Source organism: Numenius arquata, chromosome 3 (assembly GCF_964106895.1).
Source record: "Numenius arquata chromosome 3, bNumArq3.hap1.1, whole genome shotgun sequence".
Lineage (NCBI taxonomy): Eukaryota > Metazoa > Chordata > Aves > Charadriiformes > Scolopacidae > Numenius > Numenius arquata.
In genome coordinates this window covers 26,162,720-26,176,319 of record NC_133578.1, presented here as the reverse complement: position 1 = coordinate 26,176,319, position 13,600 = coordinate 26,162,720, and the positions used below count along the sequence as shown (strand labels likewise).

At 38.7% G+C, this 13,600-nt stretch overlaps 1 protein-coding gene across 1 annotated transcript; it reads right to left on the bottom strand.

Moving 5' to 3' along the window:
• Positions 1 to 277: 277 nt before the first annotated feature.
• On the bottom strand, positions 278 to 13,429 carry PLEKHA3 (pleckstrin homology domain containing A3). The gene is made up of 8 exons (XM_074145327.1): positions 13,272 to 13,429; positions 9,232 to 9,348; positions 7,685 to 7,840; positions 6,889 to 7,025; positions 5,725 to 5,889; positions 4,557 to 4,600; positions 3,887 to 4,002; positions 278 to 2,149 (listed from the first exon to the last, which is right to left on the bottom strand). The coding sequence occupies exons 1-8, from the start codon at positions 13,309 to 13,311 to the stop codon at positions 2,037 to 2,039; spliced, it is 888 nt and encodes a 295-aa protein (XP_074001428.1). The 5' UTR covers positions 13,312 to 13,429; the 3' UTR covers positions 278 to 2,036.
• Between the last annotated feature and the right edge of the window lie 171 nt (positions 13,430 to 13,600).

The following is a 13,600-nucleotide window of genomic DNA, read 5'->3' as shown; positions in this document are numbered from 1 at the left end:
GAACAGGTTGCCTAGAGAAGCTGTGGATGCCCTATCCCTGGAAGTGTTCAAGACCAGGGTGGATGGGGCTTTGAGCAGCCTGGTCTGGTGGGAAGTGTCCCTCCCCATGGTAGGGGGGTTGGAACTCGATGATCTTTAAGTTTCCTTCCAACCCAAACCATTCTATGATTCTATGATTTGTTAATGCGACAATTATTTAAAATGGCACAAGCTGGCAGAAACTGCGGTGAGATTTCAAAAAGCAGCTCTAAGACAGCATATGATCCAAGACAACACTCTCATTGCAATATGTAGTTTACTTCTCTGAATATCTTTTTAATACTTATTTTTACAATTGTCATAAGTGTCATACAGAATACATTAAAGCAAACATTCAGAAAAAAATGTACAAGCATGTGTGGCTGATATGCATATGCAAATGCATGAAAACTGACAGAACTGAGCACAAATGACAGCTCTGACCTGGTATCCACAAATAACTTCACTTGTACAAACCATTCCATTCCATTCGACCCTGACATAACCGTTTATAAACAAGTATTTTATATATGTGCAACAGCTCATATGTTTTTCCTCAACATTTGGACCTATTTTGATTTAGATAAATCAATATTCCAGAAATTTATAAGGAAAGCTTCCATTCCATTCTGATCTCTCCAGCCTGCTTCAAAAACACCAAATCATCATATACACAAAAGGAAGACTGGTTAAACCAAATTAAAGAAGATTTGCTTATAAAAACATATTTTGGTATGTGCTTGAGTGCAAAAAACCCTGTACATTTATTTAACAATTGTGTAAATCAAAAACAGTAAATGGCTTGCTTAAAGTGCTCTACAGCTAAGACCTAACAGACAAAGTTTATCCCTAAATGAATACCCAAAAAATCCCCCAAAGCTTACAATGCTAACACTAACAGCCTTATGGACCAAGGTGCTAGTAGGCACTGTTATACTATATTACTCATTAATTAAGAGAGTCAGACTCCGATCTCACTTACAGTTAATGCATATTTACACTGATGTAACTGAGAGCAGAATCCCTCTCCTGGTATCTACTGTCCTCAAACGATATAAAGGAGTTGCAAAAACAGAAGTTCCCTTTTGTATAAATACATCATAAATAAAATACGCGTAGATACAAATATTCATTACAACAGCAGCTTAATGGTCTAATATTTCAGCTCTTGCTTCTATAATACTTTGCTAAAAACACATCTTAAGTGAGCAGAGTAAATCGTAACAGTGCTGCATTAGCTACTTGTGATGCTACACACCCCAGAAGCAATTTATGCACATTTTGAAGCCTTTAGTAGATCTTTAGTAGTGAAAGTAGGTAGAAATTTTTGATGCAAAAAAGAATAAATAAATAAAAATTATTAAATATCCAATGTTTGGTACAAATGCTTCATATTAAGTTACTTTTATACATTTGTTTAGAAAAATACACTAAATATTTCTACTTTCATTGGCTAAAAATAAGGACCGGATTATGTATATCCTTGTGTTTTTAAAGAAGGCAATGTCAATTACCATCAAGCTGCTAGAGCAGACCCATTAGTGCCCACTCCTACAGCCCTTACAGAGGCAAAAAAGCCATTGCAGGGCTAATCACAGCTCCTGGTGGAGGACCGGTACAAATGACCAAGAGGCCCATGGCACAAGTTGCATTTTTTCAAAAAAAATTAAACCTTTTTGCTGAAGTTTATAACCTGCAGGTTTACTAATGTATCAGTCAGACCTTCACACTTTTTAAAAAGAGCTACATTTACAAATGTGAATGCTTATCTGTTAAGCCATCATTTGTTCCAAAAAATGCACATTCAAACTGTGAAATATTAGGAAAATACTCTTGCAAATAAACTATATAAAGATAAAATACACTTCAAAGATATTCTTTATGTTATTCTATAAAGTGCAGAGAAATCCTTCTAAAAAGGGAAATGACTACTTCCTATAACAGTATAATTACAGCAGCTTTGCATAGCCTTATTTCTAGAAAATTGAATACTTTCAGTTTATTCAGGAAGAAAGGGATCAAAGAGTCTCTTCCAGTTCAGATCCTTCCTTTGATACTGATCTGTTTTCTTCAGGAATGGTTGATGATACCAGATCTCCATTGACAGCACTTCTAGAACAGTGAGCAGATCCTATGAAGATATCAATAAGTTTTAATTTCAGCCCAAAAAACCTCATCCGATCTGTCAATTATTCTCTTTGCTTATGTATAGGAAATAGTTAGCAATCAGAAGCGTAATTACTCTGGACTGTTCATGAAGTATTTCAATCAATATCATGCCCAAGGATGACAGATACGAAGAATGTTCAGCTAGTATAAATCCAGTCATTTTTCTCTTTTTTTTTTTTTTTTTTGTTGTAAATACACAGTGCATTAGGAAGGACAGTAATCTGTGAGATGCAGACATATTCTGTATGAGGAACACACAAACATTTTTTCTTAAAGAACCAATGCCTCAATAAGCATTTAATTAAGACATTTTCTGTTATTAAAATGAAATGGATGACTTAACTGCAAGTTGGGTATTATCAGGCTACCTGACAGGAAAGAGAAAGAGCGAAGATAATTGGAAGGTATCAGAGGAAGCTTCTAACACAGTAAAAGAAAACAAAAAAACTCAGAGAAACTGAGCTAGAAACTAGAGCTACATAGTAAGGAACCATAAAAGCCTGGTATTAGCAGAAATACACAAGACAGACTCCTTTGAGCAGTCCTGAAAAGAGTCAAACTGTGTAACCAACACCAGAAGCTCCAGATGGTAACAACAAAAGCCTTGCGTTGTAGGAAGCCGGACTGATGAGCACCTACATGACCAATGAGACATAGAATAGAATCTAACCTACATGACCTACGTGACCTACGTGACCTACATGAGTCACAGAATAGGATCTAAACTAAGTTTATTAGCTTGGGATTCATCTGCCACGAGCACAGGGTATGCCAGCACGCATGAAGTGAAACAGGTGGCCACCCTGCAACACGTGAGCATCACAGAACCAAGAAAATGGTGCAAAAGTGCGAACACTTGCTTCATGATAGAATGTAAAGCATTAGTACATCTTTGTGATCACATGGGCTTTCAGCAAGGCAGAGGCCTCAGGTTTTTTCTATGCAAGTGAGGCACTAAGCCCTCCAAAAGGAAGCAAGAATAAACCAAAAGTAGTCAAGATGAACTAGTCAAGTTAAAGTCTCCCAGAGAGGAATTTGGATGGAGTCAAAATGACAGCAAGATTCAAAAGGAAAAACCACAGAAGAACTGGCTTATAATTCAATAGGCCCATCTAATTGTGAGGGAATAATATGCTGACCATGACATCATTTCATAATTTTTGGGTTGCTTTTCTTTATTATTGGCAAGACTGCACTCTTTCAGAACCGTGCTGTTCTCTACAAAGGGCAAGCAGCCACTGAAATGAACCATCTTCCTGCAACGCATTGGGTAGAAATTACACCCTACCACTCACAGGGGTCACAGAAAGGTAAGTTAGTTTTGTGACAACAGCAGGTTGCAAACAACATTATTCCACACCACTTACCAGAATATCATTCATGTAAGATTCTATTAGTACAAACATCCCTTTTCTGGTTATGACTCTATTTTATCTTGCCAGTAGTCTCACTGATTTCAATATAACTATTCCAGGTGTAAGGTCCTTTTCAGCATGAATGAAAGCCAGCAAAAGTCAGCATCATAATGAACTACACAAGTGCTTTCGTTTATGATATAGGAATCTTACAACCAAAACTTCGCATAACTAAGAAAACTTTTTTTCTTCATGTTGATATCAGCACTAGAACAGCTGCTGTAAACAGGGTAATGAATTGTGCAGAAAGATACAAAAGAAAACCATCCCTCTTCCCAACTTACTCTGAGAATCTTCAAGGGGAGTATCACTATAAGATTCTGCATCTGAGTACGTTCTTCTGCGCCGCTGTGAAAATCGGTGAAAGGATGAAACTGGCTCTTTTACAGAGTGATTATTCCTACAAAAGAAATGAGATCTATAAGTAAGCAAAATCTGTAACAACTCTCACAAACTTTAAATTTAAAACAATTTTGGTGCTCAGATTAAACTGTTAGTATTAATGGTTTTCACTATAGTAAACTAAAAACAGCACAGTCAACAGAACATTTTTAATTTTCACAATTATAAAGCCTGAAAATGGAAATAAAAATGTAACAATTCTTGCATGCAGAAAAAATAACTCAACAATCTGAAACACTGACTCAAAAAGAATGTTAGCATTTCAAGCTCTATGTCTAATTTCATGAACTTGTCAGAATAAATAATTTGCATAAAGTTTCTACCATGAGGAAATTTTTATAGTGTATTTGAGACAGCAGCTGCATTACTTGCCACTGACACTGATAATCCTGATAATCTGCACCCTTAAACTTACGAATTTAGATCAATTTATGCGTTTAATTTTTCTTGCCCCCAGGTGGACAATTCTTCTCACATTTTGATTTTAATGCTAACAGGTTCAAGGAGGTTTTTTGAGACATAAGAAAAAAGTTTAAGAAAATAGAAAATTACCTTTCTGAATAGCAAGGACCAGGGTGGCTAATGGAACGCTTCATCTAGGGGAAAAAAATTAAGTAAGCAAACAACAAACCATGTCACAAGCTACTTACAAGAATAATACGCATACCTACATTAATTTTTATTTTATTTACAGTTTTTACAAAGAGGGCAATTTTTTTTTTTTTTAACTAAAAGCAACCATTGTTTAAAATCTTAGTATGAAAACAGATGGATTGCCATCAATATAAAAAGTTTTAAAGCATTCACACAGGCAATAGTTTGCTACAAAAAATACTACCTAGTTTCAATGGAGTTTATTCTCTCTGGCTCCAATGTTACTCATAGAGCCGTTTGTTAATTGCTGTGATATACAGAAATATCAAGACATTTTTCCTCTACCGAATGCCTGCTTGCATTCCCCATTATACAATAAAGCCAAATCCTGCCTCTTGATTCCTTGCGGTTCTTCTGATATCATCGTCAAACCTCTATGCTTATCAAAGAAAATTACTAATTTAGATAATAATGATCAGCTCTGTAAGTAAACTGATTGAAGATAAAGAGACAAGAGATCCAAGTGCAAAGAAAAGGATTCCCACAACAAAATCCCACAAAAGAGCTCATCTTGGAATGATCAAGACAACATTTAAGATGATTCCACACATGCTGTCGTTCTAAGGGAAATAATCAGTAGTGAAGAGTTACGCAAGTAATATTTTTACCACTATTTACCTTTTTGTTAAATAAGGGCATGTTAGATTACTACAAACTTTTTGAATTACATACACTGAAAGATATGCCATCTTGCTGAAGTGCTTCAAGCCACAAGGCACTTATCTGTTTAAACAGGAGGCAAGCTTATGAAATTTTTAAGGTTAGTGTACAGCTAGCATTCTAAAAAACAAACAGTTGAACTGAGGAAAGGTTAAACCTCATTCATTTATACAGGGTCTTGACATGTACGATAAACCACTCTGATTATGTAAAAACTAGCAAAAAAAGACTAGGAATGGAAAATTGTTGATTTATATTTAGCACCAGTACTGATCATAACAGAGTCAAGATTTCAACTGTTGACATCATAGCACATAGCAAGAGCATAGTCTTCTGCTATTCTCCGCCCCCCCATCCAACCAACAATATAACACTTAGAAAAGACAGTATTTCAAAATGTCTAAACCATTTGAACAGGTGATGGTGACACAGGAGAAACTAAGGGATCAGGGTGAGGCAGCTGGAACATTTCTGGCTTAAACTTGGCATTAGCAATCTTCACACATTCTTCAAGTGTTGTGATGAATGTATTACATGTGGCACTAAGCAAGGAAGAGGCTTCATTCATGTTCTGAAAATAAATGAAAGCACAAGCATAAACAAGAAAATTAATGAAAAGATGCAAATACAACTCTCACACTACTACCACCCACATAGACACATGTTGATTTCCCTCCATAACACTAAGAAATTCCATTTCTCATTTTATTTAATCAAAGGTACACCTTCCTATGAGGTTAATTTAAGCAAACAAATGTCGCAGCATTGTAATTTCTTCCTGACATCTGAATTTCTTTAGGGTATCAGCCAACAAAACTGTAACGTTTTTAATGCAAAGCTTGCCTCGGAGTGATTAACTGGCATCAGAAGATCATTCAGTGAAAAAAAATTAATGTAGCAGGACGTGCACACAGCTTTATCGCTCTGGCGCAAGAAGCCTGCAGGTCAGTTTCGCCTTGCTGTAAATTGACAACCATTTGCTGTGTTGTGACCAAGCATCAACTCCTTGCTTTGCCCTATGTGGACAACAACATTGTCCACACGCTGTTCAAGAGTGTAAAGAATGAAGCCATTCATAATTTCCAGTACTAACTTTCATTCAAAAGCAGAAATACTAGAGTAATTTTACTTCTGCATATTCAGAGACTTATCTACCCTGCAGGTTTCCAATACCTGTAACACTAGCTTTCACTGATAACAAAATGGAATACCCTCCTACACAAGGAAGTAAAGAATGGACAAACAAGATTGTTTCAACTACTCTGCCTGTAACAGAGATGCAAAACAAGACACATTATTGCATAACTCATATGGCAGTTCTTCTGGACTTTTAACCAAATGACTCAATAGCACAATTGCTTCCTAATGCATGTTACAATTACAGTTAAACCATCCAGGTACTTTATGCATATATAATCACTGTTAGTATTATATACACATAAGCACTCAAAAATTGACCTTCAGTTAAATGTCCCAAAATTAGAGAGATGAAAAAGGCGTAAGATGTCTGCAGAAACTTGAGGTATATTATATAATCAGGTTCTCCAGTGGTATTCTAGAAACTCTGTACCTCAATGCTGGGAGGAGAGTGAGTCTCATCATGGTGAACAAATTCTTGTATTGTATGAACTTGCTGCATTAAAAGATCACAGTAGAGTCGAAGTTCGGACATTTTGGTTTTAAGAGATTCATTGGTCTCACTTATTTCTATAAAAAATAAAGGAAATAGCAATTTATTGCACACAATGTATGTATAGATTTTACATTTTAAGCACTTTTCATTAAATTTAAATATCAATTTAAAAATTCACTTAAACTTTCACTTAATTTTGAGGAAAATTCGATTTTGCAAACAGTCAAGAACTGTCCTTGAAGCATACAATGGTTTGTACTAATTAGTTTGTGGCTAATTTAATGAGCATCAAGAAAGAGGAAAGATAAAAGTTGAAATCTTTCTTAGCTGCAATGTAATGGAGAAAACATTTAGTGCATCATGTCTACGCCCACCCGAGTGGCTGGAAATAGTTACATTAAGCCATCCAAGAAAAACTATGGAAAAAACCAATAGTAACTAGAAGGAATCAAACCAGCAGAAACAAAATGGCTTCACAACAGCTATAAACAGTATGTTTGTTTTTGTAACAACAATAAGTTGCTGGTATTTCAGCTTCTTAAGACAGAAGAGGTCAATGAAGGTGACCTCTAATTCAAGCACCAAGGGAGAATATAGATGACTATAAACATAAATCGTAATTATATCAAGACAACAATATAGACTTTCTACCACAATATTTGCATTATCATTAACTGAAAACAAGCATTTGAAAAAGTGGTAAGATTGTATATGCTCTAAGGAACACACATACCTTTTTCTTTTTTTGTTCTAGTATCTGCTAAACAGGCTTTTGCACTCCCCAGTGCAACCAGCCACCTTTGCCTTTCAGCTGCATTAACTGCTTTCATATAGAAATGCTGTTCCCCTGGGATGATTAGCTCCATTCTTGTGTTGTCTGTTGCATGAACTTATGATAGAGGAGAAAAAAAACAATTTAAAAAAAAAAACCTCGTCAGTAACAATTATTTATTAAATGATGATCAAAGTATTTTAAAATGTTTATTACAATCCCATAGTAATACAGTAAGTCACAGTGTACTACTGCTAAACAACAAAAAGCCCAAAGCTGCTCAGCCCCTCTCCCCAGCATGCCTTCAAGTCAACGGATAAGAACATGAGACACCAAACAGTGACCAGACTCCAGTACAATGGGGTTCCCTTTCTGCATAACTGCGTATGAACCTGTAGTAACTGTTGTACTCCAAACCTGGCCTAAACATGGCAAACTGGAGGGTTCTGTTGCAAGCAATAGTATTTATAGAGAGCTAGGCTAAAAACTGAAACAATCTCTCTTCTAGACAAAATCTGGCTTCAGGCTGCAGAGTCCTAGAACCAAGACCCGAGGTCAACTTTTTTACAGTTCACTATCTTTAACTGAATACTCTATTGGTTTTCATGTTATCGACCACAGTTCCTCCAGACCCACTCCGTACTAGCCAGAGACTGCACCAAATCCAGACTTCGACTATTATCTTTCCTTCACCAAATAAACAAGTTGACAAGAAAACAGACAACTGGAATAGCCAAAAAGTGGGATCTTCCACTTTACATCACTGATTTCATCTACACCAAGGAAACAGTAACAAAAAGGAGTTACCACATAAAATAAGAAGTCCCACTTTTTAATATACAAGTACCCACATCACAAGCCCAGCCATCCACGGGTATCTGGAAAGAGGCCACAAGTTGAAAGCAAGGCAGACTTTGGCAATGCCTCGCTATTAGCCAAGGAGGTTGACCTACAACTTAGAATACACTAAAGGCTAAAGTCACGGAGTGACACAAACAGTTCACATACTAACTCTAATACATCCATCACTTATGCATGTGGGCAGATGCTAACAGCAACAAAAGTAAAAGTGACTCAGGAAAACAAAAGACTAAACTTCTCTGTTTATAAGAATCCCCTCTTTTGGGTCACTGTTGCTGCTCTTCTGAAAAACTCACATTTATGAATCAATCTTTTGCCCCTGGTCGTAACAGGGATAAGAGGTAGAACTAAATAACTAGCCAAGGTAACTTGCATAAGCCACACGCACACAACAATTCAAAACAAAAAGGAATGCATGGTGGGTTCTAAATCTCAAAACAGAGCTCTATCTGTCAAAAGCATTTTTCTTTGTCACCATTTCATAATTCACATTCATTATTATTTGTGAACTATAAAGCAGTCACATTGTACTATGGATAAACAAAAATAGAGGAGGAAAAGCTTGTGATGCAAAATATATGTTGGGAGATCTTTTCTATTTCCCTGGCAGCTAAAATTTCCTCAAGTAGAAATCTATTAACTCTTACCCTTTATTTCACACACAGCCATCTTTATACTTCCTTTGCTGCCTTTGCAAACATCATCCTGTGAATCATAGTATGACAATATCCCATTGTCTAAAACAAACCACCGAGGCTGCCAACCTAGCAAGATCAAAAACATAAAAAGGAAAGTTTAGTCTAATTGTTAAATTGCAAATCAAATTCAGCTCTTTGGCTGTTAAAACTTTTATTAACAATGCAAACATTAAACTATACATGTAACACACTAGGAAGTAAACAATCTGCACAATCTGAAGACCAGAACCACTCTGTAACCAAATTAGTATTATGTGGATATTTCACTCCCATTCTTTTTGGATGTAAGATCAGTAGTATTTCAGTTTTCACTATATTCCATTCTACAGCAAAAATAAATTTTAATTTAGCCGCCGAGGAATCCTGTTTTGAAGGTTGAGAAATTACATACCTCTGAAGAACCATTCTCATTCAAGTATACTTTTCAGGTAGACTTTCCTAAGATTGTAGGATCTTATTTGTAAGACACAAATAAATTACTCATCACAGACTGCTATGCTATGGCCTCCTCTGCCTACTGTATTTCAGTGTAAACTTGTATATTTCACACTTAACTATTGACACACCATTTTCTTTGAAAGCAGCCCAGCTCCATTGCTCAACCACAATGTAACATCAGGCACTGTGCGGGGAACTGAGACATGGCTTATGCTCCTAGGCCCATTTGTGAGGACAGCATACCCTACCACCTCTACTAAGGTTTCCACCAGCTTTACATTAGCAAAATTACATAATGATCTCTGACTTCACTACATCTACAAAACAAAGCAGTTTATGCATAGACACAAATACCTGTAAGAACTCTATGCAGTGTTACACCACATAGTAAATTATTGTCATGGGCTCTCCTGGATTAAAGTACATTAGCATCCCCTTTTTTCTTTTCCTCCTTTTTCTTTTAACAGCTGTTTCATAAAACTCAACACTCATCAGAATAGATGCCTTAATTTCTAATACCACTAAATGCAAACCATTTTGCCTAGTATATCACCTTTGTTTCTAAAAATAACATAAAACTGAAATATTCCAGTAGAGCATAACAATTACACTGGCCCATTACAGTCTAGGTCAGTTGTACGCTAGGAGCAGATTATCCCTCTATTTTACAACTCGACACCAAACATTAACTTCCTGCTTGGCTTCGGGTTTGGAATGGCAATAACTGCATGGCCAAGAACTCAATGTATTTGGCAATATGACGGTGTGGTCCATGGCACTTACCAGTTGCCATTCCAAAGAGCAAGCTACAGCCATGTATTATAACACAAGAGTCTTAATCAGGTAGCAGACTCTTGAAAATCATACTACTCACATCAAGTCATTACAAGTTTTAACACTAATTACATCATGTCACAATTCCATTATAAGGAAACAATAACATGTAAGTATTTTTTTAATTTATTAGCTATAATGGTAAGCATGTGTATCTTTCAAAATGCAGAGTAATAACTAATAAACAGATCCACACTCAAATATAAAAACAGAATAAAAAAAGCATAAACATTGAGGGATACCAACTCCCACAGGAAATACATCAAATTTTATGTGTACATCACATACTCAAACAATATGCAGTCATAAAATGACTGTACTGAAGACCCTATCCTGTAAAATGTGGGGTTTTTTCCTGCTACACTTTGTTGCAAAACCTTGACTCTGTGTTGCCCTCATCTCCTAAGTGCATGCACAGGTCAATACCAGTCTCAACAGTCTGATTTTTGATAAAAAGGGACCCTACATGGATGATTATTTCAGCTTCACATCATGTTGGCATTGGAAAAAACAGAAGCAAAGGATTTAAAAGACTCCAAGTGCCTCACAGAACCAAGCTGAAGAACAAAAACACCTCTTCTGACTTGAAATTGGGCAGTGTCTTATGCTTGAAAAAATATTTAACAAATTTGTACTTCACAAATTCCTAGATGCACACATTATTTAAGGAGAAAAAAAAAAATAAAGCTGTATTTGCGGTTTGCTTTCAGTGAAGGAGGAAACTAAATGTTTTTCACAATGCTTCAGCAACAATAAAAAGTTCTTTTGCTGCTTGGCTTCTACCGTTAATGACAACAAGTACCACAGTCTATTTCTGGCTACAAAAATAAAGAGCAGAGTAACAAAGTTGGTAATAACGTTTAAAAATTTCACTAATATGATTAGATTTTTTTTTTAATTTTTTAAAAAAATTTGCTGCCCTCCTATATTTTGGTAATTGGGAATTCCTCACACACTGTAATTTTGAAATGCAGGAGCAGATGCTCTCAGTTGGCCAGCACACACGGAAGGAAGGGTTCTGCAGTTTGTTATTTTAGAGGGCTACTGACTTTTAGCATAAATTAGCTGCATATTGATATAACAGTCTATTGTGTGTACAGCATTCACAATTACTGTTGAATATTTACTTATTAAATAACAGACTTCAAATGGGAAGTTTATACCAAACACTACACGGGCTCATTACCTGTGACGGTTTACTTTTTGCTACAGTAACATTTCTGGTCACTTAAGTGAAAGCAACAATTTCCATTCTATTTTGGAAAGAAACTTGTACTCATTATTTCTTTCATACCCAGTTTTTCCTATATGTGTTCCCACCACACATGGTGAAGAAGTTACAAAAATATCTTATCAAATACCTATTTAATTACAGAATAACTGTTCTGTTTCACCAGAAGTCCAATATACCATATTTGCTCTGAAAAATGCAAGACTATGCTCTGTACATTTAATTCACAGCAAGCGTGCACAATCCTTGCAATGTGGCCCACATTATAAACCCTTTTATAAACTCTCAGAATTGAGTTTATAAACCGCTCCACATTCAAAATTGGAACATGCTGAAGCAGAACAGCACAGGTAAAGTCCTGAAGAATGAGAGGGCAAAGGAGATACTGTCAAAGCAGTCAAACACGAGGCCTGATTAAGCACGGTGTATGATCCAACACTGATCTGCTCTGGAGGCACAATTAGTCCTGTTACAGTACCAGAAGAGAAATCTGTTTCACCTTGACAGTACCCTCGATCCACTGCTCTCTCCAGAGGTAGGTAGTATCTCTATTACAACAGAGAACGAGGCGAACAAAACCAGAGCTTTGAGGGCAAATGCAGGTATTTGGTGGATTTCTGTCTGCAGCACTTCTAAAAATACATTTCGTTAATACTTCACCCAGAACTGAAGTTTTTTATATGTTTTACAGGTTAGGATACACATACACAGGTTAGGCACATACGCCAAAAAATTACCATCTAAGAGCAAATTAAAAGAGAATTCAAACTTTCACTTTTAGCACTGAAGATTTAAAGATGTAATCTTAAATTATTCCTCCACTGCAAATGAGGAAAGCCTGCAAGCTTGTATGCTGCAAATTAAAGCTATATACTGAGAGGAAACAGAGGAGGCGGCGAAAATCCCATAGCTGGGCCGTTAGAATAAGGCACTTCCCTGCAGCCTGTCCCGTTACCAGTCCCTGACGAACTCGGCACGGGAGTTCTGGAGAGGCGCTAGGCCACCCAGCTCCCAGTGGAAAACTACAGGGGGTAGGATCATCTTGCCTACGAGGCCGCCTTGGTGCCCACGCCGCCGGGCTGCCAGGGAAGGTTGAAGGGTCTCGACCGGGCCGAGAGGCCTGCCGCCACCCCACGCCACACACACACGGTAGTGCTCAGGGAACGCTGGCGACCTCCGCCACTCGCCCTCCCCCGGCCCGGCCCGGCCCGGCCCAGGCCCCGCAGCCGGCTCCAGGCCGCCCCGCCGCCTCAGGGGCGCCGGCAGCCTCCGCTCCCCGGCGGGATCGGCTCTAACCACAAACGGCGAACAATTTCTCAGCCAGCCCGCTAAAAGCAGCCCCCGGCCGGCCGCCCTTGGGAGGCCGGGACCCACCGACGCAGCAAGCAGCGCCCCACGGACGAGGCCAACGTTCCCCTAGCCCCGCAGGCCCGGCCACCCCAGCCCCATCCGCCGCCCACCCCAGGCCCCGCTACCCACCGCCTACCCGCAAGGTAGTTGGTCCACTTGTACAAGACCCCCTCCATCGCTCACAGCCCGACGCCGGGCCGCATCCTCCTGCTTCTGCCGCGGGGAAAGGGCGGCCGCCGCCGCGGGGATGGGCGCTCACCTCCCGTCCCCGCCGCTACTACTCCCCGCGAGCGCGGAGGCGGAGCCGCTCAGCTCCGGCACGGCGGCCCCGGCGGCGGCGGCCCCGGCGGCGCCACCCGCCCGGCGGGCCGCTCCGCATCTCCCATGCGCCGCCCGGCCGCGCCTCCGCCGACACACCCCCCCGCCCCGCCGTTGTTTCCTGCCGTCCCTGTCACTTCCTGAGCG

What these genes read in the sequence shown, in the direction of transcription:
- PLEKHA3 (XM_074145327.1), bottom strand. Translation starts at nt 13,311, where the DNA reads ATGGAGGGGGTCTTGTACAAGTGGACCAACTACCTTGCGG. An exon ending in ACTCTCCTCCCAGCATTGAG is followed by an intron (nt 5,890 to 6,888) that starts GTACAGAGTTTC and finishes ATTTATTTTCAG; the next exon opens with AACATGAATGAAGCCTCTTC. An exon ending in GGTCCTTGCTATTCAGAAAG is followed by an intron (nt 4,003 to 4,556) that starts GTAATTTTCTAT and finishes TTTCTTTTGTAG; the next exon opens with GAATAATCACTCTGTAAAAG.